This window comes from Meles meles, chromosome 7 (genome assembly GCF_922984935.1).
Source record: "Meles meles chromosome 7, mMelMel3.1 paternal haplotype, whole genome shotgun sequence".
Taxonomy (NCBI): domain Eukaryota; kingdom Metazoa; phylum Chordata; class Mammalia; order Carnivora; family Mustelidae; genus Meles; species Meles meles.
Window position 1 is genome coordinate 19,315,142 of NC_060072.1, and position 27,299 is coordinate 19,342,440.

The 27,299-nt window shown below is 35.7% G+C and overlaps 1 protein-coding gene across 3 annotated transcripts in view; it reads right to left on the reverse strand.

Moving 5' to 3' along the window:
- Nucleotides 1–27,299, reverse strand: part of LOC123945830 (PARP1 binding protein) — a 77,801-nt gene that overhangs the window by 1,482 nt on the left and 49,020 nt on the right. For all 3 annotated transcript variants that reach the window (XM_046010763.1, XM_046010762.1, XM_046010764.1), the window contains 3 exons: nt 21,759–21,942; nt 17,705–17,883; nt 14,915–14,996 (listed from right to left, as the gene is read on the reverse strand). In XM_046010763.1, the coding sequence (XP_045866719.1) occupies nt 14,915–14,996; nt 17,705–17,883; nt 21,759–21,942 (445 nt within the window). The remainder of the gene's footprint in view (nt 1–14,914; nt 14,997–17,704; nt 17,884–21,758; nt 21,943–27,299) is intronic.

Sequence of the window (27,299 nt, forward strand, 5' to 3'; positions counted from 1 at the left end):
GAACTGTGTAAACCTGGCGATTCACAGACCTGTACCCCTGGGGCTAATAATACATTATATGTTTATAAAAAAATTAAAAAAATTTTTAAAACCCCATTATTCATTGGGAATTTTTAACCCTTGATGTTTCATAATTTACTCATCCATTGCTACACAGGCATTTTTGTTCTTTTCAGTAATACCAGCTTTTTATACTTTTTAACAGTTTAGAAAAATCAACTTTAGACTCCAGAATATGTGACTACTTGAATATTTAGGGAAATAAGAAAGATGATTCAAATTATACCATTCTAGGAAGACCTGACCAAGTGATTTAATGGTCAAATATTCAAAATAAACTCTTTCATTTACCTTCAAAGATCATAAGTAGGAGAAAATCAGAAAGCTAAATTTAATTCTTAACCACAAAAAAAGGATGTCAAAAAAGTAATTTAGGAAATGTATTCTGCAAACATAAAACCAGTGGCCACTTTAGGGACAGAAATTAATTTCAGAACAAAGTATCCTCTATGGATAATGCAAATTTCAGTAAATTACAGCTGATGTGTAATGACATTCAGTTATCTTGGAGAGATAGCTTCAAATTGAGATGTCAAATCCTTCTCAGAAATAGTTGTTTAAATTTCAAATAAATGAATAAGGAAGACCTCAACAATTCAAAAATTTAACACTTCAAAGCCTAACTATATTGTGTTGAATATTACCTACAAAATACTGATTGATAACAATGTTGTTCATAAGGTCTGAAACAGCACAATTTTATACTTCATATTCAGTAGTTAAATTTATATTATACATTCAGAGAGATCATTGCATTAACCAACTTAGATGTTAGCAAAGATAAAGGCAGTGAAATCCACAGACAAAGGTTTAAAAGAAATTAGATTAACCCAGTTGCTTCATCAAAGCAAGTGTTTCCAGCGAGCGGGTAGGTCACTCAGTTGGTTTACTGTCCAACTCTTGATTTCGACTCAAGTCATGATCTCAGGGTCCTGAGACTGATCCCCAGGTCAGGCTCCAAAGTTAGCGGGGAGTCTGCTTCTCTCCTTCTCCCTTTGCTCCTCCCCCATGCTTTTGTTCTCACCTGTTCTCTTTCTCTCTCTCTCAAATAAATAAATAAATGGATCTTTAAAAAAAAAGAAAAGAAAAAGCAAGTGTTTCCAGGATGACTTTATATCCTCCTGACTAATGGTGTCTATGAGAGCTCTAGTTCCCACATCATTAAAAATTATGTTTAATTTGCTTGAAAATTAAAATAATTGGAGTTTGATATCTTCCATTTTAAGCACAAAAATTCACAAAATTGAAAAAAAAATGTGAAGATGTAAAAGATCAAAAACTATTTTAAAAAGAAGAGAGTATGGGGCGCCTGGGTGGCTCAGTGGGTTAAAGCCTCTGCCTTCGGCTCAGGTCATGATCCCAGGGTCCTGGGATCGAGTCCCGCATCAGGCTCTCTGCTCAGCAGGGAGCCTGCTTCCCTCTCTCTCTGCCTGCCTCTCTGCCTGCTTGTGATCTCTGTCAAATGGATAAATTATAAAAAAAAAAGGTAGAAGAGAGTAGTAGTAGGCTCTTGATTATGGATAATGGACTACAACCCAATATCTTCCTGAATCTCTATGAATACAACTACTATTCTACAGTTTCCATCATGAGATGCCCTAAAATATAACCAAAGGTTTTAACTAGCCCTTTCTGGACTTTATTAATTCCATAAGTAAAGAATTAAAACAAATGATTAAAGCTATTAAAATAAATTTTGTTAATAAAATGAACTCTGTAAAGTTTATACCATTATCACATTGTTACTGTAATAACATTATCAAAAACCTTTTATTACTTTCTGCAAAACCTAGTTGTTGATGTTATCTTTATTATTATTATTATCATTACTATTTTATATCATTATTATTATCATTACTATTATCTGTGACATTATACATTTCTTTCATTTCACCAGAGTTACTACTTAGAGACAATAAACTTATTCTGGGCAAATAAAATTATTGCTCATAATGAGTTATAAAGAGTATGATAAGACCATGAAGGTAAATGAATGCTAAGTGGCTGTCTAGGATTGCTTTTGTAGACCCAGATAGTGAATGCAACTGTGGGTGGCTTGGAGGACTTTAGCATCCCACCACAAAATCTTCATCAGCACCCCCATAGAATACTCTAAATAAAAATACAATAATTATGGGCGCCTGGGTGGCTCAGATGGTTAAGTATCTGCCATCAGCTCTGGTCATGATCCCAGGGTTCTGGGATGGAGTTCGACATCAGGCTCCCTGATAACAAGGAGCCTGTTTCTGCGTCTCCCTCTGCTGCTCCCCCTGCTTGTGCTCTTTGGCTCTCTCTGTCAAATAAATAAATAAAATCTTTTTTAAAAATTAAAATAAATAAAAGTTAAAATACAATAATTACATTATTTAGGACAGGAAATTGAAGTTTTCTCAATCTCATGGTTAGCAAAAATAAACATTTCTTTAGAAAACTGTTATTTTTAATAATTTTTGATACACGCCTAAGTAAAAACCTTTCCTTGCTGTGTAAATACAGTCACAAAGTAAGTGTCATAGTCCTTAAACTAGATTTCCTCTCTTTAGGCCTCCTATAGAAAAATTTGTGAGCCTCAGTGACAGTAGGGTAATTTTAGAAAACCAAAATTACAAGGTAATGGATTTTTAAAATACTGAGAATGGATTCAGATGTAAAAGGAAATAGTTAACCACTTTATTCACCATAAAAATATATTATTTATAAAAATATTAAAATACAAGAACTATAACAATTCTACAGTAATATTTGGATACTTATATCTAAAGGAAATAACTGAGTATTTACATTGAAGGTATTTTTTTCTTTTTGGAAAAGATTTTATATGAGTTTTCATTTCCCTGCCCTGTACAAAAATCTCTTTTTATAAATTATGACTTATTAAGTTCCAACTTTAGGCACACAGAATACTAAAGAGATTACTAAAATGGCTCCTATAATTACAAAGACATTTCACTTATAAAATCTGCTTTTGACACACAGCTGGAAGAAATAATAAATTGGATAACAGACTCAAGATTGAAAAGATGTCAGAAAGCTTAGAACCATAAGTAGAAAACAATAAAATGAGAATGAATGAGGATAAACAAAGTCCTGTATTTAAGTTCAAAATATCAATTACGGATGAGGATGAAGAAAACTTGACTTAAAAACAACATATGAAAAAGAGTTAGAGATTCTCATTGATCATGAACCTGACTGGAGCCAACAATGTGATGTCTGGCTAAAAAGATCAGCACAAAAAGACAATGATGTGATGGGAAAGGCACCAGATTTGTAGTTAAAAGACCTCCTTTCTAATACTGGCCCTATCACTTATAATCTAGATGATTTCATGTAAACTTATGAACTTCTCCCATTTATCCACACATAAATGGAAATAATATTTATCTCACAGAACTGTCAGAATTAAATAGTTAAAAAATTTGAAAGATCTATATAAGTTCTAGAGATCCATGTAGATACCATGCAATTAATTAATATACTAACATCTATGAAGACAGTTTTTCCGTAGAGTAGAAATCTGTTTAATTAGATTCCTCAAGACCAAGCCAACTCTAAAATTATTCAAGGAAGGCAACTCAAAAACTGAACTTATAATCAGCATCTTCATTTTAGTTATTAAAACAATACAAGCTGCACTGGCTTGTATTTATAACTTAAAAGAGATTGCTTTTCCTTTGTTCATAAAAGTTGAATTTTTCTGCACAGGATTAGTGGCTAAATAGAATTGAGATTACTTCCTGTGGCAAATCTTCCAAATCTCTCTGTGTATTTGATTTGGAATCACAAACAAGCAAAACAATTCCCTCTTGAAAGTGCTTTTGAAGTACTAAACAACTAAGAATATTCATACATGGCTGTTAAAATCATTTTATTTTCAAGTCACATGAGAGAAAAGGATTGAACATTTTCCTTTGTAGAGTGATTTCCCCCCTTTGGAAAGATTTCTATCCACAGTAAAATTGCAATGAACTTCAAATTTGCCAAGAATTGGAAAAGTCCTTTTGCCACAAGCTCTTTTTAAATTGAATTATTAGTAGGTTCCCAGTTTGAGGAAAATAGTACTTCAAATAGGAAAGCCTGACTCCAGTTAGATTAAAACAAATGAGTCAAAATACTATAAAGTCACAGTCATTCACAGTCTTTCCTGGAGTTAGCCATTAATAAAAGATAATGAAAGTGAGATTAAGAGTCATTTATGGTTTGTCTCCCTCCCAATCCCATCTTGTTTCATTTATTCTTCTCCTGGGGGTTGCTGGGGGGAGGTGGGATTGGGAGAGGGGGAGCGGGCTATGGACATTGGGGAGGGGAGGCGAACCATAAGAGACTATGGACTCTGAAAAACAACCTGAGGGTTTTGAAGGGTCAGGGGTGGGAGGTTGGGGGAACAGGTGGTGGGTAATGGGGAGGGCATGTTTTGCATGGAGCACTGGGTGTTGTGCAAAAAGAATGAATACTGTTACGCTGAAAAAATAAATAAAATGGAAAAAAAAAAAAAGATAATGAAAGTGCTAAGCCCCATTATGCTGATAAATTTATCAACAAGTATGAAAAAGGAAATTATTTTCAACATACTTATTAAATATGGAACTGAAAATAAATATTCTAAATTTACCTTTTCATTCTTATACTATTATCTTTTCAAAAAAACAGAATTCCTACCCTTAATGGTATATGGATTGTAAATACATCAAATAAGCCATTTCTTCATCAGTGAAACTTCATTTATTTTGCTAACTAGCAGAAAGACAATATTTTCGACCTAAGTAGTAGCACTACTTTTTTTTATGACTCTTCACTATAATTACTATAATTACTATATCTTTATTTACTCTTTGGAAATAGCATAAAGTCTTATACCTGAATACAAATTCTTGCTCTTTTACTTACTAACTTTACGAACTAGAAAATGATGCTTCTAGAATTGAACAGTGATTAGTTGTGATGAAGGATATAAAATATCTAGTAAAACACTTGACACTTAGTGGGTACTCAATAAATACCAACTTCATTATTTCAGCCCAGTGAATTCAACTTTAGTTCAATCTAATACAAACATTTCATATTCATTCTAATAAAAAAAAAACCTGTTCACTCTCTTAAAGTTTTTGCTTAATATCACCTTCTCAAAGAGACCTCTACTGATCATCTTATCTAAAACCAAAACACACACACAAGAACATATTCTCCTAACTCCCTTCCCTAGTTTTTATTTTACTCCACAGCACCTTCTAATGTTCTACATAATTCACTTTTTCATTTTGTTCATTATTTGCCTCTCCCAACTAAAATGTAAGCTCCATGAACAAAATCCTTAGTTTGGCAACTGGTGGTACCTGCTCTGGCCTTCCTTTGGCCCTCCCCTCTTTACTGGACTTGGTGCTGGCCTCTTCCTCTAGGCTCAAGCGCTGACTATTTTATGGCAAGGGTAATGAGGAGTAGAGTGTGCCCACCTCTTAGTGGAGTGTCCTAAGAGTGTGGAATAGAGGGGCGCCTGGGTGGCTCAGTGGTTAAGCCGCTGCCTTCGGCTCAGGTCATGATCTCAGGGTCCTGGGATCAAGCCCCGCATCGGGCTCTCTGCTCAGCAGGGAGCCTGCTTCCTTCCCCTCTCTCTGCCTGCCTCTCTGCCTGCTTGTGATCTCTCTCTGTCAAATAAATAAATAAATAAATCTTTAAAAAAAAAAAAAAAAGAGTGTGGAATAGAACAAGGGTTGAAAGAGTGTATCGGGATGGGCCAAGGACTTCTATTTAAATTCTTGTGCCCCAGCCCCACAAATACCTGGGGAAGATTTGCCCATGAGCGCAGGGGTTTTTGTCTGTTTTGTTCACTGATGTATCCACAGTGCCTAGGACATAGTCTGGTACCCAGCAGGCATTTCATAGATATTTGCTAAATGAATCAATTAAGTAAAATTTTAAGATTATAACAGATATATGCAAGAGGAAGGTATGAAGGAACAGAGACATGAGTAAGCAAAGGCTTGCAGGAAGAAAAAAATTTTACAGAATAGATTCTACTCTTTACTAGAGAGAAAGGAAACCGTATGATACAGAAATGAGAGAAGTAGACTGGCAAAGAACAGCTAAATCACCCCGAGGACAAAAGCACTGAGATAGAAAAACATGTACAAAGTAAACTCTACATGGTGAAACCATTTGGCAAAGAACAAGAGAGATGCATACACACAGAGAAAACCTAAATCCCATTTGGGTACTGAGAATCATGCCACTGAGTCCTTAAGTCCCATTACATCCACTGGCCCTTTAAAGATTTTAATAGTCCACATTTCTCAGGTTCTCATGCACATATCCTTACAATATCCCTCCAAAAAGTAACTATTCCCCAAAACCACAAAAGTCATATTTTCCTTAACCTTGCCCCACACTATTTATTCACTCATTTTGTACAACTATCCAATATATACTCTATACGAGTGAGATAATCTAACATTTTCATCAGATTATTGGCTCAGCTTGGCAGTCTCTCTTCCATTCTCTCTGCCTATTTAAACCTTAATCTCATCTCTCACAGTCAGAGCACCACTTTCTGTACTTACTTGTCTCCTGTTTTTCTTTTTGTAGGTATCTCTAAACTACCAGAATTGCAACTGTTTTAATATGCTATTCATCATGTCATTCACCAATTAAAATTAAATAAAATTAAAAATCCACTGCCTCAGTTGCAAAGGCCACATTTCAAGTGCTTAATAGCCATGTGTGTTGACACAGTTATAGAACATTTCCACAGAAAGTTCCACTGGAGAGCACTATTCTAGATTTCATTTATTTATTTATTTTTTCAGCGTAACAGTATTCATTGTTTTTGCACAACACCCAGTGCTCCATGCAATACGTGCCCTCCCTATTACCCACCACCTGGTTCCCCCAACCTCCCACCCCCGCCCCTTCAAAACCCTCAGGTTGTCTTTCAGAGTCCATAGTCTCTTATGGTTCGCCTCCCCTTCCAATTTCCCTCAACTTCCTTCTCCTCTCCATCTCCCAATGTCCTCCATGTCATTTGTTATGCTCCACAAATAAGTGAAACCGTATGATACTTGACTCAGAGAGCACTATTCTAGAACAAAGCTTATCATCTATACCCTGTAGCACATTTTTTTTTTAAGATTTTATTTATTTATTTGAGATAAAGCAAGAGAGAGCACATAAGTGGGGGCTGGCGGGGAGAGAGAGAGAGGGAGAAGCCGACTTGCTACTGAGCAGGGAGCCTGATGTAGGGCTCAATTCCAGGATCCCAGAATCATGACCTGAGCTGAATTCAGATGCTTAACCAACAGCTGCCCCATCCTGTAGTGCTTGTAAGTGCTGCAAATGGGTTCTCAAAGGACTCCAGGACATTGTTTTTTGTTGGGTTTGGATTATTGGAACACATATGCAACTTTATATTAATAAAAAAGAACTTACGTCTGTTCCCCAAGTCGTCCCCAAGTTTTCTAACAACTACCACCTGATGTGAAAGAACCAATTAAGGTTTAGAAAAAAAATTACTATTATTATATCTTCTAGAAATACCATTTCTTCCTATTTTCTCCTCTGGGACTCTAATTAGGCACATGTTAGACTTTTTCTAATTGTTCTAATGACCCATCTTCAAGTCCAGTTTACACCTTTGCTATGTCCAGTTTACTATTAAGCTCATATAATGGGTTGTTAGTTTCAGATAATGTTTTTGTACAGTTTTACACATTTTAATTCTCTGCTGGAATTTCCCAATTTTTCACCCATTTTGCCCATCTTTTCCTATAATTACTTTTATATGTCAAAAAAAATTTTAAAGATTTTATTTATTTATTTGAAAGAGACAGGGAGAGAGAGAGCATGTGAGGGGAGGTTAGAGGGAGAAACAGACTTCCGGTGGAGCTGGGAGCCCAATGCGGAACTCGATTTCAGGACTCAGGGATCGTGACCTGAGCCAAAGACAGTTGCTTAACTAACTGAGCCACCCAGGAGCCCTATGTCGAAAAATTTTTAATCCCTAGTCTGCTAATTCAAATATCTGGATTATTTGTAAGTCTGACACTATTTTTAGTTTTCTCTCTTAATTAAAAGACAAATCTTCTATCGCTTTTCATGTCCCGTATATTTTATTTTATGCTGGATACTGTGTATAAAGAAACTGCAAAGGCTCCAGATGAAAACCTTCTTCTGTCTACAAGGGTTTCTCTTGTCCCTGTTAAGCAGACAGAACAAAGGCCTGATAACCTCAGCGCAGTCAGGGACTGAGCTGACTAGCTAGGTTGCAACTTGTCATAACTTATATTTGACTTCTGGTTCTTATCTCTTCCTTGGGAATGTCCCTCCCAGGCTTCAGTCAAGAACTTCATGGTTTTCCATCGTCTCTGACCTAAAAGTCTGGAGGATTCATTCTGCCTTCCAGAGGTTTTTAACATTATGTTCTTTGGCCTCCCACCTTACTTCATTTCCAAATATGACAAATATGTGAAAGGAGACAGCTATGTGTTGAAGAGGGATTGCACTCCTCAAGCAGGGCCTTGTCTTCTAGCTAACTCAAGAGCATAGGTGATTTAGTTTACCAAATCAAAGCTCCTTATCCTCCCAATGCTCAGTTTCAAAATCCAGCATATGTACAATAGGTAAAAATAACTGTGCATTCAGGGTTCCTAAATTTTCAAAATTATTGCCAGTGCCTCAAGATACCCACAAACTTTGTTGGTTCCTCTTTCTCTCCGTAGAGGTCTTTTATCTGGGCCAACATCAACCCTTGACTCAACCTGAAACTGGCAAATAATTCCAGGGAAGAAAGCAGTTGATAATATGCTGCTCACCTCAGAAAGATTTTACCTTCCTCAGATTTTTAGTTTACTTAAACTGCTTCCCTATGTCTTTAAAATATATTCTACCCTACTTATCCACTTTTTATTGTTACTGTAGCAGAAATGGTATTCTGCCATGACCTACTATATTCTAGTTCAAAACAATAGCCTCCAAGTCTGTGAGTGATTTCTTGATTCTGTTCCCTCCTTATTTGACAGCATTTTATTTTTTATTTTATTTTCTCCTCAGTTACATTTTGAAGGCCACATACTTTCTGTTATTTCTCATTTTTCAGTAGCCTGAGGAGTGGTGGAGGCAGGAGTAGCATTTATCAAAGGAAAGAGTTTGAAAACATTTCTTGGTTTCCACTCTTTCCTAAGAGTTTATTATATGTTATATGTACTATAGGAAGTTTTACTCCCTCTACTTAGCCACTATATCTCATTCAAATGGAAGGGGATCATTTGGGTAATGTCCCTGGTACATTATGTGGCATTAGAGGCTTCATTTGTGTGTGTAAGTTCCAGGGTACATTTTTCACATTGAAGCCACATTACTATCTAATTGCCACTTCTATTATTTTTCTGATAAGGGGGAAAAAAAAGAATACACACACTTAGTTGGCTCCTCAGTTTGGGAAATATGAGTAATAATTCTCAGGATTTGTCAACCCACTAGTATAGTATCCAGGGACTGGGCTGTATTAAATTGCTAAGTCATGCTGTGCCTCTTCCCTCTAAAATCTTCAGTTTCTTCTCTTGGCCACCGTTTTTGAAGTTATTGTATCTAACTGCATTATTTTTTTATTGTTTTCTCTTGGTGAATGTTTTTGTTAGTATTATAGACATTTTAAGGGAAGAGAAATTCTATGAGTTACGCTCAATCTACCATTTTAATTTGGATATACTCAGAGTTTTCTAAGACTAAAGGTTAAACCTGATATCTAATTAAGAATTTTCTGGAAAAAAAAAAAAATTTTCTAACCCCATAAGCACTGGACTGCCTGACTGCTTACAATGGTACCAGAGTTATTGACAGTCTATTTTTCACACTACCTGAGTCCTAATTGTCACTGTCCCAACGACTCTATGTTTTAAAGATCCAGTATTTTCCTGATCAGCTCACCTAAGTTACTAAATCAGTTAATGCTGATTATTCTATGTATTACTTTATGTATATGGGAAAAAAAATTAGACTCAAAATAAGGAAAGACCTGTCATGTGACTTGTCTATTGTGCTTGATGTGCAAAACACGCTAAACCAAGTTGAAAGTAATAAAACTAATTAATTTACAGGGATATAAGGATGTATCTTCTTGAAAATCTTTTAAGAAAGAGGTATGAGGATACTTGCATGAACTGTTTGGATTGGGGGTGGGGCAGGGGATGAGATGTAAACATTTTCTGAAGACTCCTATCCAATCCATGAAGGTTCAGAAAGAACCTTCTGATTTCTATCACAAGGGAATTTATTTGACTGTCATTGACAATTTTTCCAATAAGCAATAGTAGGAAACAAAACTTGAGGACTTAAAATGAATTTGGTTTCACAAGATTTTGTAAAAGAGGGGTGTCTATTTTTAATTATAAATGGGAAACTAGGGGCATCTGGGTGGCTCAGTGGGTTAAAGCCTCTGCCTTCAGCTCAGGTCATGATCCCAGGACTAGGATCGAGCCCCGCATCAGGCTCTCTGCTCAGCAGGGAGTCTGCTTCCCTTCCTCTCTTTCTGCTTGTCTCTCTGCCTACTTGTGATCTCTGTCAAATAAATAAATAAAATCTTTTAAATAAATAAATAGGAAACTAAAATCTAAGAAAAGTTAATTTGCCCCATATAATAATTACATGAATACTTCACAATTACCATCTACAACATCAAAATTCTAAGTTCCTTAATATTTTCTATTTTTGAAGTGCTCTTTCCAAGATACTATTTCAACTACAGATCATATATTCTTTCCCTGACTAAAAAAAAAAAAAAATGCAAAATGAGCAAAAGTAACCAGATAATAAGACAAAAAGCTATTAAACTACTTTTCCATAGTTACTTCACAGTAAATATTAGTAACATTTTTTTTTGTTATTCCAACAAAATACTTTAACTGGCTATGGTTCAGCTGTATACCTGGCTAAACCAATTATTTTCACACTTTGCTTTTATAAAGACCACTATACAGTAAAATACAATCATAAACACCAATTCCTTCCTCTCTCTATTGCCATTTAGTGTCAGAGCCAAGTAGACTAAGCCTATTAAGTAACGGAAGCAATGTAAATTTAATCTCATCAGTATTTAACCATGGCTTTGCACACTGGCATAAAACATTTCATAGTAGTTATGAGATCATAGATAAGGTATTTTCTCAGGCTTTTCAGACTGTATTAGATAATCTCTCTTCTACTTCCCAAAACTTTATAAATTTGTCTGTATATTTTATAGTAACTAGCTGACTCTTAGCAGTTTCTAAAAAAAAAAATAATAAAAACGTTCTCATTCTTCATATAGACATTATCATTTTGATTTTCTTAATTCTAACAAAATATCTCAATGATCTTTACTTAATTTAAATTTAATGAATTAATATATAGTGTATTCTTAGTTTCAGAGGTAAAGTTCAGTAATCCATCAGTTGCATATAACACCCAGTGCTCATACATCATGTGCCCCCCTTAATGCCCATCACCCCATTACCCCATTTTTCCATCCCCCTCTCCCCCAGCAAACTTGTTTTTTCCCTATGGTTGAGTCTCTTATGGTTTGTCTCCCTCTCTGATTATGTCTTGTTTTACTTTCCCACCCCCTCCTCTATGCTCTTCTGTTTTGTTTCTTAAATTCCACACATGAGCGAAATCATATAATTCTTTCTCTGATTGATTTATTTCACTTAGCCTAATACCCTCTAGTTCAAACTATGAAAAGAGCCCAGATGTCCATCAACAGATAAATGGATAAAGAAGATATAGTATATATATGTATGCATATATAAATATGAATATATATACATATATAAAAGTGCTCAGCCACAAGAAAAAGATGATATCCAGGATCTATAAAGAACTTCTCAAACTCAACACACACAAAACAGATAATCATATCAAAAAATGGGCAGAAGATATGAACAGACACTTCTCCAATGAAGACATACAAATGGCTATCAGACACATGAAAAAATGTTCATCATCACTAGCCATCAGGGAGATTCAAATTAAAACAACATTGAGATACCACCTAACACCAGTTAGAATGGCCAAAATTAGCAAGACAGGAAACAACGTGTGTTGGAGAGGATGTGGAGAAAGGGGAACCCTCTTACACTGTTGGTGGGAATGCAAGTTAGTGCAGCCACTTTGGAGAACAGTGTGGAGATTCCTGAAGAAATTAAAAATAGAGCTTCCCTATGACCCTGCAATTGCACTGCTGGGTATTCACCCCAAAGATACAGATGTAGTGAAAAGAAGGGCCATCTGTACCCCAATGTTTATTGCAGCAATGGCTACGGTCGCCAAACTGTGGAAAGAACCAAGATGCCCTTCAACGGATGAATGGATAAGGAAGATGTGGTCCATATACACAATGGAGTATTATGCCTCCATCAGAAAGGACGAATACCCAACTTTTGTAGCAACATGGACGGGACTGGAAGAAATTATGCTGAGCGAAATAAGTCAAGCAGAGAGAGTCAAGTATCATATGGTCTCACTTATTTGTGGAGCATAACAAATAACATGGAGGACATGGGGAGATGGAGAGGAGAGGGAGTTGAGGGAAACTGGAAGGGGAGATGAACCATGAGAGACTATGGACTCTGAAAAACAACCAGAGGGTTATGAAGGGGCGGCAGGGGGGTGGGGGGGTGGTGGGAGGTTGAGGAACCAGGTGGTGGGTAATAGGGAGGGCACGTACTGCATGGAGCACTGGGTGTGATGCCAAAACAATGAACACTGTTATGCTGTAAATAAACAAATAAAAATAAATATTAAAAAAAAAAAAGAAAGAAAGAAAAAGATGAAATCTTCCAATTTGCAATGACATGGATGGAACTAGAGGGTATTATCCCAATGATCTTTAAACGAAAATATTAAAGTTTATCAGTATCCATAGCCTGGGAAAAAATCAAAGAATTTATACATTACATTTCTGGTACTAATGAAGTCCAAAGAAGGATTATTTTTATTAATATAAATGTTTATTATTTGCTTCAGGGGTACAGGTCTGTGAATCATCAGTCTTACGTACTTCACAGCACTCACCATAGCACATATTCTCCCCAATGTCCATAACTCAGCCACCCTATCCCTCCCACACCCCCCAGCAACTCTCAGTTTGTTTCCTGAGATTAAGAGTCTCCTCTTAATCTCCTTCCTCTCCCTCCCTTATAAATTATATAAGAATAAAGAAGAGTTTCATTTCTTGTTTCATTTTTTTCTCTCCCTTCCCCCCATAACCCACCCCCAGCCCTGCCTCTCAAATTCCTCATTTCAGAGAAATCATATGATAATTGACTTTCTCTGATTGACTTATTTTGCTTAGCATAATACCCTCCTGTTCCATCCATGTCATTGCAAATGGCAAGATTTTAGTGGGGTTTTGATGGCTGCATAGTACTCCATTGTATGTATATACCACATCTTCTTTATCCATTCATCTGTTGATGGACATCTAGGTTCTTTCCATGGTTTGGCTATTGTGGACATTGCTGCTGTAAACACTCAGGTGCACGTGCCCTTTTGGATCACTACATTTGTATCTTTAGGGTAAATACCCAGTAGTGTAATTGCTGGGTCACAGAGTAGCTCCATTTTCAACTTCTTGAGGAACCTCCATACTGTTTTGCAGAGTGGCTGCATCATCTTGCATTCCACCAACAGTATAAGAGGGTTCCCCTTTCTCCACATTCTCGCCAGCATCTGTCATTTACTAGCTTGTTAATTTTAGCCATTCTGACTGGTGTGAGGTAGTATCTCATTGAAGTTTTGATTTGTATTTCCCTGATGCCGAGTGATGTTGAGCACTTTTTCATGTGTCTGTTGGCCATTTGGATGTATTAAAGAATGGATTTTTTTTTCAAAAGGTCTTATGTCTTGATTATAAGTACTTACATAATATAACAAAGGATTAACAAATTTTACTTATAGAAAAATTATACAAAACACTGTGATATATTCCACAGGTATTAAGTTCTGACAACTAAAAATTACCAAAATAAAGACAAGACTTACTAACAGAAACTAAATGGGTTTTGGGTATGAAACTGATAATAACTGAAAGTTCTGCTGTTTTGGACTAACTTTCCAAATGGGAATATAAAGAGCATAGAAATTAGAGTTCTCAAAGTTGTATCAAGATGAACAACTCTTTGATAATTAAAGGTAATTATAAATTTACACAAATATTTTGTTGAACAAAAGAATGAATTTCCAACCATAGAAGAGTATATCTAGCACATAGTAGATGCTCAATAAATGTACACTGAATGAGTTAAGACTAAGTTTCTTTTTGAAAAATAAGACCAAGAAAATTTTAAACACTTCAAAACATACTATTGGCTACTTACAGGCACAGGTGTTTGAAATGAGGACAGGAAAACTTAGTTCAAATCAAATAAAGATATAAAAATACAAAGAATAACTCTAGTCAATAAACAATGTGAAATGTTCATCTTATCTTAATCTACAATTTATGATATTCTACATTGTAATGTCTTCAGACAGGAACAAAATGGAATTTATAGTCTCTCGAGATTTAGTTTAAAATGTGAGAAATGTAAATGAGAAAATCATGTCTGATTTTCCCCTTCATTCACTGCATAGATATGTACTGCACACTTACAATAGCAAGTGCTTATTCCTTTCCTTCTTTGGGTCCAGCAGATGGAATAAGCCAAAGACTAATTAGCCAAGCTTGTAGAAAAGGAAAGTTTCTATATGTCAGTGTCATAACTCACTTTCCATTTAATTCCTATTATTCCATATACAATATATATTTAAATATACAGCTCAGCTTTCTATATTTCTTCTATAAATAAAACCATTTTTATCATTTTTACAACAGCACATTAAACTATACCTTAATTTTTTTCTCTTGCATTGACTTCTGGATGCGTTCTCTTAGGGATTTCACTGATGAATTATTCACTTGTGTGGGAGATCTAAGTCCAAAAAAAGCAAAAATGTATAAACAAAAGTAGCTTTTTAACTCGTTTTTGCCCGTCCCTTATCCAAAAGCAGTAATAAAATAAAAAGACAACTAAATCTAGTTGTTTATAATACTGCATAAAAGTGTCAGTATTATTACTGAGAGTTCTAAATATTAATAATTTGCTGTTAATTAATTCCATTCTACATATTTGAGTTTCTAATATATGTAAGGCACTGTGTAAGATATCATGAAGGATAGAAAGTAGATTCACTCACTGCCCTGAATTCAGGCATCCTAAAGCCTAAGGAAATAAGATATCCACACAACTAAAATTTAAAATAAAAAAGGACAAGTGCTGTAGCAGGGGAATTCAAGAGAAAAATACCGTTCAGAAATAGGACGGTCAAAGAAGGCACAATGGAGAAAGAAACACTGGAGCTTTGGAGCCAGACAAACCTGGATTCCTCAATAAATTCCTTTCTGGCTTAACAGAGCCAGAGTCATAACCTCTTTAACTCAAAAGACTGTTATATAAGAATAAAGAAGAGTCTATTCTAAGAAACACTAGTTTATAACCTTACATTGACTTATATTCATAAACCACATTGTCCTTAATTTTATCATTTCAATGCAGACGACGAAAAAATTCACTTTACCATGAATTGGCACTTGTCTGCACAATGACAACTGCAAATGCTAAGGTAACTGTAAACAATTGAAATATGTTTGGCCATATGGTTGAGAAAAATACTTCTTTAAAATGGATGTAGGGATTGACTTTATTTAATAAAGTTCTATAAACACAAAATAACTTTCTCTTAAAAAAATGGTAGAACTGGGGGAGCCTGGGTGACTCAGTGGGTTAAAGCCTCTGCCTTCGGCTCATGTCATGATCTCAGGGTCCTGGGATCGAGCCCCACATCAGGCTCTCCGCTTAGCGGGGAGCCTGCTTCCCTTCCTCTCTCTCTCTCTGTCTGCCTCTCTGCCTACTTGTGATCTCTGTCAAATAAATAAAATATTTTTTAAAAAATGGTAGAATTGGGGCACCTGGGTGGCTCAGTGGGTTAAAGCCTCTGCCTTCAGCTCAGATCATGATCCCAGGGTTCTGAGATCGAGCCCTGCATCGGGCTCTCTGCTCAGCGGGGAGCCTGCTTCTCCCAATCTCTCTCTCTGCCTGCCTCTCTGCCTACTTGCGATCTCTGTCTGTCAAAAAAAAAAAAAAAAAAGGTAGAATTGAATATGAAAGAAAATTTAATCATTTATGTTTTTACCTAAAAAGCAAAACTTGTTGAAGAGAAATAAGGTAAAGGAAGAAAACACAAAGGTTCATTTTCTTTCCACTCTTTCCATAAAACATTGACAAAATACATTTCATTGTTAGGAAAATATTTGAACACTTTTGAGTGTTCAAACATAGGTGAATTATATCATGCCCAAATATAAAAGGATAATCATTAAAACCTGGTAAAGAGGGGCACCCGGGTGGCTCAGTGGGTTAAAGTCTCTGCCTTCGGCTCAGGTCATGATCCCAGGGTCCTGGGATCGAGCCCCACATCAGGCTCTCTGCTCCACAGGGAGCCTGCTTCCTCCTCTCTCTCTGCCTGCCTCTCTGCCCAGTTGTGATTTCTCTCTGTCAAATAAATAAAATATAAAAAAAAAAAACTTAAAAAAAAAAACCTGGTGAAGAGATTTATTTATTAAGATTTTATTTATTTATTTGACAGAGATCACAAGTAGGCAGAGAGGCAGGCAGAGAGAAGGGGAGGCAGGCTCCCTAGTGAGCAGAGTCTGATGCGGGGCTTGATCCCAGGATGCTGGGATCATAGCCTGAACCGAAGGCAGAAGATTTAACCCACTGAACCACCCAGGCGCCCCTGGGGAAGAGATTTAAATAAATTGGAGGACAACACTGAATGACAGACCATTGCAAAGTTTCTCTTTAAACAGAAGAGAAAAATAGAAGAGAGCAAATAAGTAGTATGACTTTGTAAAGTTTCTCCACAATGTACTAAATAAAATTTAAATTATTGTTTTAAAATTTTACGTTTCTATAAATGAATGTTCATTAATGCAAAATACCACGAACCTCTTCAATGTTTGACCTAGCTCTTATTAAAACTCGAGTGTATCAATATCTTGCACAGAATACCAAAACTACTTTGGTAAGTATTTTTCTCCGTAAGAGGAAGAATTAAGAGATGTCAATTTCAGTGTATGTCTGGTGTACACACTCTCTCCTGTTCTCATGCAGAGCAGCATAATACATGGAGGATAGACCTTAATTTTTGGAGCAAGAAACTTTTGCTACTTGCTAACTGTACTCTCTAAGGCAAATTACTTAATCTCTGTCTCTCAGGTGTCCAATTTTTAATTTATGACATGGGACTATTACTGAAAGATGTTGTCATGAGGGCTGAGGTAATATAAGTGAAAGCAGTCACCAAAAATGTTGACATACACAGCAAAGGAAATAAATATTTCCAAGCAAAAACAAATGCAAAAAATGAAAACAAAAATACCTGTCATATTCTCACAAAATACTGTTTTTGTAAAAACTTCCTCATATCCAAATGTTCACTCTCCCTTTAAGCTTTTGTTTTCTTTCTTCACACTCTTCCATAGTCTCCAAGTTTCTTCTTAATCAATGAGATTTTTTTTTTAATTCCCTTTGTAGACTAGAGTTAACATTTACATACATATCACTTCCACATTACTTACCTAAAAAGTGTAAGAATAGAAATTCCATTATGATGAATTGTGTTTTCATCATCATATAAAAGCTCTGCTTTGTTTTTGGTAGGTATACTGGCTGCTTCTTCGTCCAAAAGAACTAGTAAAGTTTTCACAGTATCTCTGCCACAATATGCAGTCCCATGGTTTATGGCATAAGATTTTGGCTAGAACAAAAAAATACTATTAAGTAAATGTAACAATCACCAAAGTTGGGGCAATCAGCTATTCTTTTCTATTTCTTGTGCCACTGTTCTCCTTCTGTTGTTTAAGTTATAGAAAATCAGCCATGGGAAATGGCTTTATGGCATGTAATACTTCTTCCTCAAGTCATACAAAAACCAATCTTATCACCTTCCCAAAGAACAAAAAAAAAAAAAAAAAGAGAGAGAGAGAGAAAATAGTATTGCTACAGGAAGATATTGGTTCTGGTTAAAATAACATATAGCTTTAAGTCAGAAAATTTAGTAACTATCTATTTATGTATCCCGAGCTAGCTTAATGACCTAGCCTCCCTGTGTTATCTTTTTCTTTCTTACACCAAAGTGAGATGGAGTTCTGTTGATGTGAATACCAACCTCACAGATGGTTGTAAAGATCTATTCAAATGTGGGGCACCTGGATGGCTCAGTTGGTTAGGCTTCTGCCTTTGGCTTGGGTCATGATCCCAGGGTCCTGGGATCAAGACCCACATCAGGCTCCCTGCTCTGCAGGAAGCCTGCCTCTCCCTCTCCAGCTGCTTCTCTCCCAGCTCATGCTCTCTCTCTCTCTCTCTAATAAATAAAATCTTTTTTAAAAATCTGTTCAAATGCAAAAATTAAAAACAAGTTGATATTCATTTATTCAGTAATCCATTGATAAGTACATACCAAATCCTAAGCAAAGTGTTTGAAGCTAAGACTACAAATGTAAAAACCACTGCCTCAAGTAAACCATAGTCTCCTTGATAAAATAAGTAAGTAACCAACAACTGCATTGCAAAGTACTAAGTGCTATTTCTAACAGAATGTACACATGGTACAATAGGAGCACACAAAGGTACTCATCAATTTACTCTGGAATCAAGGATGGCTTCATGGAGGAGGTGACACAAAGGGGTGGGAGGGAACATGGCACTTTTAAGGACCAGGTTAACATGATATGGCTGAAGAACAGGGTAACAGAGAGGGAGTTATATGAGATGAATCTGGGAAACCTCTAGAAATCTGGCAAAGAAATTGTAAATCAATCTGTTAACGGAGTGAAAATCTTTTGCTTTATTAATCAAGGACATAAATGATACTATTTAGATTATAAAAAAATGACGGCAATGCATAAAATATATTCCAGGGTAAGAATGTTATTAAGTCTGGAGACAAGACCTCAAATTAAGAGATTGTAGTAGCCCAGGTAGGAAAAGAAGGTAGTCACAGTGAACTAAAATAGTAGCAGTGTAGATAAAGAAAAAGCTGGTTAAAAGAGCAGAGCTATAAAAACTTAGTGACTAGACAGAATATGGGAAAATAGATGATAATATAATATTATATGCAGACAAATAAAAGCACAAACTCTGAAAATATTTCTGGCTGGGTTTGATACCAACTTACCTGTAGTTACATAGTTTGTAATTCTGAGAAAGTTCCTTAACCTCACTGTGCTTCAGTTAAATCACTAGTAAAAAAGGGGTAATGATAGAATGAAAGTGCACCCATACAATATGTTAGACTTTGTGCCTAAATATTAAAGTTGCCCTTTCTGGAGCATCTGTTATAGTTGTACCATTTTCTTCAGCTTTCATCAATATGGTCTTGGCCTTCTTTCTCTACTGGGCTTGACCAAACTGTACTGTAGAGCTACACTGGAATTTTTTTTTTTTAATTTTTTTTTTATTTGTTTATTTACAGCATAACAGTGTTCATTGTTTTGGCATCACACCCAGTGCTCCATGCAGTACGTGCCCTCCTCATTACCCACCACCTGGTCCCTCAACCTCCCAACCCCCCCACCCCCCCGCCGCCCCTTCATAACCCTCTAGTTGTTTTTCAGAGTCCATAGTCTCTCATGGTTCATCTCCCCTTCCAGTTTCCCTCAACTCCCTCTCCTCTCCATCTCCCCATGTCCTCCATGTTATTTGTTATGCTCCACAAATAAGTGAGACCATATGATACTTGACTCTCTCTGCTTGACTTATTTCGCTCAGCATAATTTCTTCCAGTCCCGTCCATGTTGCTACAAAAGTTGGGTATTCGTCCTTTCTGATGGAGGCATAATACTCCATTGTGTATATGGACCACATCTTCCTTATCCATTCATCCGTTGAAGGGCATCTTGGTTCTTTCCACAGTTTGGCGACCGTAGCCATTGCTGCAATAAACATTGAGGTGCAAATGGCCCTTCTTTTCACTACATCTGTATCTTTGGGGTAAATACCCAGCAGTGCAATTGCAGGGTCATAGGGAAGCTCTATTTTTAATTTCTTCAGGAATCTCCACACTGTTCTCCAAAGTGGCTGCACTAACTTGCATTCCCACCAACAGTGTAAGAGGGTTCCTCTTTCTCCACATCCTCTCCAACACACGTTGTTTCCTGTCTTGCTAATTTTGGCCATTCTAACTGGTGTCAGGTGGTATCTCAATGTGGTTTTAATTTGAATCTCCCTGATGGCTAGTGATGATGAACATTTTTTCATGTGTCTGATAGCCATTTGTATGTCTTCGTTGGAGAATTTTAACAAACTTCTTGTCACAATAATGATTGTTATCACATTATATGTGCTTATCACAATAGTAATGACTATGTGTTTAATATATATTTTTTCATCAGTACCAAAGAAACAGTCCATATTGTTTAATATTAACTTACTGAGAATTATTAGATAGTATTTTTCAAAGATTTCTGATTTGGTTGAAAATGTAAAATTAAGAACCAGATTGTTTGTATCTTTATTTGTTGTGACAGAAAATGGCAGAGACTGGTGCTCTTTATTACCTGAGCTATGACAGTTTCTGATTTAGACTTATAGTAATAACCTGGATGTCATTTGAGCCAAGCTAGTCACAGGAAGCATTAACACACATGAAACACATGGGGCAACAACCCAGAATCTCGGAGCGCTTGGGTGTCTCAGTGGGCTAAAGAACCCGTTATCTCCCGTCTTACCTTCCAATTAATCTGAAAACATGCATTGTTACAGAAAAAATAACTAAAAATGGCTCCCCATGACTATGAAAATAGATGAATAGTCATATAATAATAAATAAAATAGATGTATAATAATAATAGATGAACAATAAAACATAAGCAAAAGTCTTTCTTCATACACTGATTATCACAATCACACCTAAGGAAAAGGGGCTTTTGTTCCTTGAATTAAACTGTAACAAATGGATTGTCACACATACCCCCAAATTCCTTTTTAGAGCTGAAAAGATGGTAGCCAATTTCTCCTATAATACTGTAGTTATTATACTGTACAAGTTTGCACCAAAAAACGACAAGATGTAAATATTCTGGGAATATATGGTTAAAAGATTTCTAAGTGTAGCAAAAATTCCTGATGTTTGCTGTAGACTGGTAATAGAGGTAGAAAACACCAGATCATAAGTATGAAAAAATTCTATTAAATAAAAATAAAATGATTAGAAACCATTCCTGTTATTCTACAGAGTACGGAGGACTGGGGCCAGAACCAGAGAAACCTTGCTTTTATTTTACATTTGAATAAATGGCAAAATAATGGTTTTATAAGAATAATTATTGAAAAATATTATAAGACATTTTAATATGCATCAAGAATTATAAACTTCTAGTGTGACAAGGGATACTGAAGATTATCCAACATGCTGCTTTAACAAATAGAGACAATTTGGCCGAAAGATGTTATGATTTATTTCAGGTTGAACATAATCCTACATAATCCTATTGAGAAACTTAAATTTTCAATATCTCATAACACAGGAAAAACATTCTTCCGACTTAAGTAGCAATAGTAAAACATTTTTATAACAAGTAGAAGCGATAATGTTTTGTATAGAAGGATAATGAAAAATAAAAAGCTCATTACCCGTGCAGGACTAATGTCAGTGGTACTAACAACTACATCTCCTTGTTGAGAATTGATAATATTTTTAATCCTCAAATCCAAATCCTGAGTGACTTCCTCTACTGCTTTACAAAAAGGATCCCTGCTGTTTTGGCCTTTAATCAGCTGCATCTTTATCACTGAGAGTATCCGACCCCCTGCAATGCTGAAAATAGAAATAAGATCACCTTTATAATAGTATTAGAAATGACAATATGCTTATAAGCTTGAAAATAAACTTCGCAAAGTTAATCAACACTTCAAAAAGTTATGACTTTGATCTTACAAATCAAACACATTTAAGAAAAGGATAAGAACCATGAGCAACAAAATAAAAAAGTTTTTCTTAAAGCAAGTCATTTCAACAAAGTTACTTCTTCCCTGATTTGAAAGCTGATGGGAAATATTTTAGTTATAGATGATATATAGTAAGTTTCAGGTACAGTTATACACACATAATATACTTAAAATATGTACCTTTAGATGCAAGGAAACAGAAACCCTATCTCTCATTGAAAACCTAGAATCCCACATTACTTTAATCTTAAAATCATTTCAATAAGTATTAACATCCTTAAATCACAGATGAGAAAATTGAGTCTCAAAAAGGTTAAATAGCTTGTCCAAGAACACAGAGTTCTGGGCTGGGAAGGAGGTGGTGAGGTCTGACCTGAAACATGACATTGCCTTCTAATATGAGAACTATTCTTATATGGAAAGGGAAATTAAGGTAGTTAATATTGATCTAAAGCAAATCAAAGACTAGACCAACTATGTCCAACAGACTCAGGTTTTAAAAAACCTGAAATCAATTATTTCTTTATACTAAACCTGAACCTGAATGAATTTAGGTTGCAGTTCCTGCTCTAGAAGGCTGACCTAAAAAATGTGAGAAATATATAGGAAGAAGGAGTTTGATCTATTGCAAGGAAGAAATTAGAGGTGTCCAACAATAGAAGAGGGCTCTTTTTTAAAATCAGATTTCCATCCCTAGAGGTATCCCAGGAAAGGCTGTGCAGTGCTGAATGAGAAGGTGGTATGGCCTAGCCATAAAGTCAGACTGCCTGAGCACAAAATAACAGACCCCCCCCTTCACCCCACCTCTCCCACCTTTTATTTTGAGTATGCCATTTACCTTTTCTGTGACTTATATACTAACATAAAGGAAATTATGAAGTCCAGTTTCTATCTGCACTGCCCTATTGCCAGGTTCTATGTTTTGGGGAAGAAGACAGGTTTTCTAACAAACACTGGAAATATGATTGTTCACATTCAAATAGCTGTTCCAATGTATGACTAGACCAGTGTTTCCCAAATTTGCCTGATTATCAGAATCATATTCAACATTTGGTTAAAATATCAACTCTGATTCCACCCTATTGAATCACAAACTGTAGAGAAGGGTACTGAACAGTTGCACTCTTTTAAAAATACTGCAGGTGATTCTGACAACTACATAAACTGGAAAAACATTTAATTAAAAAGGGGGGAGGGAAGGAAAGGAAAGGAAGAGAAAAAGAAAAGAAATGAAACTTAAGGAGACTCCCATACGTTATCAACTCCAAATACAGCTGCTTTAGCCTTTCCTAACTCCTATTAAATTCTCAGCTGACCAACCTTGAACCATAGGTAGGGACATCTCTAAGCCTCTATTCAGCAGGAAGAAGGTACAGAAGATGACACCTTCAGCCTTCAACAACCTTAAAGATTTAAGGGTCAACGTTGTTCGGGGGGAAAATGAGGAGGTAAACAGAGGCAAGAGAAATGTAGTTTAAATTAAATCTCCTTACAGTTAGCAGCCCTCTGATACCTAAAACATGCAGAGTGTGACCTTCCTCAAGGAACTCACGGCCACCTTCGTACCTTAACAATTATGTTTTATTAAAGACTAAAAGTAACCTTATCTTACCAGTAGTTAGCCCCCTTAAAGTCCTAAAAGGCTTGCTTTCAAATTCCTTAGAGATCTGCACTGTCCCTAACCACCACTAATTAAAAAATGTATTTTTTACTCCTTTCACTCCTCACAATCGCAGGGCAGTTCTTTCTGCCCACGGTTCCTGTCTCCATGCTATAATAAAATCACCTTTTTGCACTAAGACAAATTAAAAAGTTTAAAAAGAAATAAAAGAAAAAGAAAGAAAGAGAAGAAAAAGCTCCTTGAGAAAGGAACAATATATTTACCAATCTTTATACTACCAGTTTATACTTGGCAACAGAAGAAATGATTGCTACATTTGTTAAATAAATGACCACTATCACACCCAACAATCTAAAGTTTTTAACAGTAAGACAAAGATATATATTTTACTATTACTATATTATTATTTGCAATACAAAAAGTACCTAGGGCCCTTCTACTTACACTATGGCAGACTAAATAAATACTCTGGGGGAATATGTCACCAGGTTTGGTAGCAATAGGGGGAAATCTCTAATCTCTCCCCAAAAAAGGAAAAAACAAGAACTAGAGTGGAAAGTTGGGAGCTGTTAAGTGGGAGGCAAGCAGAATGAATGGATTTTCCTGAAGACAAAAATCTCTGGTAGCTCTTTGATCTGGATGGGAGAGGGCAAGTAGAGAATTTCACCTTTGAGTCTGAACTTTCTAAGGGGAAGGAATTCCTATGACTTTTATTAGATTTATTTTATGTATTTTATATTCTTGAAGCTCTTTTTTTTTTAATTTCTATTTAGTGATGGCATAGAAATACAATTGCTTGTTGTTTATTGACCTTGTGTCCAACAACACTGTTAAACACGACTATTAATATTAATAATTTTCCTTTATATTCTGGGAGTTTTCTACATATACAATCATATTATCATCAAACAGAACTTTATTTCTTCCTTTTCAATTGTTATATCTCCTGTTTCTTTTTCTTGCCTTATTACATCTGATATCATGCCGAAAAGAAATCATAAGATCAAAAACTCTTATCTTATTCTCAATCTTAAATGGAATGATAAAACACTTTAACACCAAATATAGAAACCCTTTATCAGGTTAAAGCCCTTATTCTTGGCTCATTTTACATAGAGTGGGCAGCCCTATAGAGTGGGTATATTCAATAGACTTCTCACCTTAGACAGTCCTGGGCTTTGTCTTTGCACTCTCAGACTAAGTGACTCTAAGAACAGACCTTCCAAATCACAAAATATTCTCAAAATAAAACCTCACTTCCCTTCTTGACTTCCCTCTCTGGCTTTCTTCCCTCCCCTAGTTTTTGGCCTATATTTTCAATACATATGCCTACTCATCAATGCATTTAAGAAGTATTTTAAAACTATGTTATCCAGTATTATTAACTATTTTCAGTGTAAGAGTCAACCAGGGGACCTAATCTGCCATATACGGGTAATCAGAAGTCTGAGTAAACCCTTAAGAATTCATATATATGTATACACATACATATATATATACAGACATTTTCTTTTTCTATGCTTTTTTCCCTTAATTTTCAAGGGAAAAAATTTTCAAAGGAATTCTTATATATATATAATTCTTATATATATATTCTTATATATATATATTCTTTCTGATATATATACATATATATATGCATTTTCTTTTTCTGTTTTTTTCCCTTGATTTTCAATCAAAAGCACAGAAAGTAATTGGATGAAATGAAGCCAAAATGAAAACACGATACTATGAACTTTATCTGCAAAGTAATCTAATGGAAGAGATTTGGAAAAGACTCAAAAGGATAATAAAATATGGAAGAGTGTTATAATGCCATTTGCACGAACAAAAAAATGCTTTCAACGTTATTAGGTAAAAGTCACCTTTGCCTCCTTTTCTCATTCCTTCTATAAGTACAAATATACTAAATATTAAAGATGATATGATTCCCTGAATGAATTATATTAGAAAAAATATGTAAGATTTGTGTTTCAGATATTTGCCAAACTCAAAATTTTGACCCTTGGAAAAATACCTCAAACATCAGTACTATGATTAGTGTATTGCTATACATTCACTACTAAAGTCAGATATTAGGTCTTCAAATATCTGCTCAGCAACATGGTGGCATAATCCAGACTCTTCCTTCTAGAACCTGGAATCTCTTAAGTTTTAACTCAAATGACACTAGGACATTTGTGCTAGGCACTGGGATACGATGAATAAAATATTTTTCTTTAAGAGGTTACAACTGATCACGTGAGTGAGATACTGAAGGTATAGAGGAAGTTGAGTGGATGGGTAAGGGAAAAGGGGGTTATTCAGGAAGCATCTCAGAAGATAAATTATGAGTACTCTGGATAAACATTAATGGAAGACTTTAGGTGAAAAAGAGGTAAACAGCAGCTCCGGACTACCAAATGTATCATATTAGAGCCCTGAGGCAGAAAGAGAGAAATAAAGCTAGTGAGGAAAAACATAATTAAATCCCAAGCCTGGGGGCACCTCGGCGGCTCAGTTGGTTAAGCATCTGCCCTTGGCTCAGGTCATGATCCCAGGGTCCTTGGTTCAAGCCCCACATCAGGCTCTCATTCAGTGGGGAGTCTGCTTCTCCCTCTCCCTCTGCAGCTCCCCCTGCCTGTGCTCTCTCTCTCTCTCGTTCCCTCTCTCTGTCAGATAAATAAATAAAATCTTTTTAAAAAATCTCCAAGTTTGTATTAAAGTATGGTTACTGAAAGAGAGCAATAAGCAATAATACAAATGATTGGTAATACTTCTGTGTAATTACTGAATATCTTTATATTCATATATTATATATTTATATATATATGGATTGGCTTTCCCCTACCATCTTCAAGAATTAGATAACTATTTACTAAAACATATCTTGAAAAATTAAGTATGAACAAGAACTATATGATACTCTCAATAGATGCTGAAAAAGCATTTGACAAAGTACAGCATCCCTTCCTGATCAAATTCTTCAAAGTGTAGGGATAGACAGCACATGCCTCAATATTATCAAAGCCATCTACGAAAAACCCACCACAAATATCATTCTCAATGGAGAAAAACTGAAAGCTTTTCCGCTAAGGTCAGGAACACGGCAGGGATTTCCATTATCACCACCGCTATTCAACATAGTACTAGAAGTCCTAGCCTCAGCAAACAGACAACAAAAAGAAATTAAAGTTATCCAAATCGGCAAAGAAGAATTCAAACTATCACTCTTTGCAGATGATATGATACTATATGTGGAAAACCCAAAAGACTCCACTCCAAAATTGCTAGAACTTGTACAGGAATTCAGTAAAGTGTCAGGATATAAAATCAATGCACAGAAATCAGTTGCATTTCTGTACACCAACAACAAGACAGAAGAAAGAGAAATTAAGGAGTCAATCCCATTTACAATTCCACCCAAAACCAGAAGATACTTAGGAACAAACCTAACCAAAGAGGCAAAGAATCTATACTCAGAAAACTATAAAGTACTCATGAAAGAAATTAGGAAAGACACAAAGAAATGGAAAAATGTTCCAGGCTCATGGATTGGAAGACCAAATACCATGAAAATGTCTGTGCTACCTAAAGCAATCTACACATTTAATGCAATCCCTATC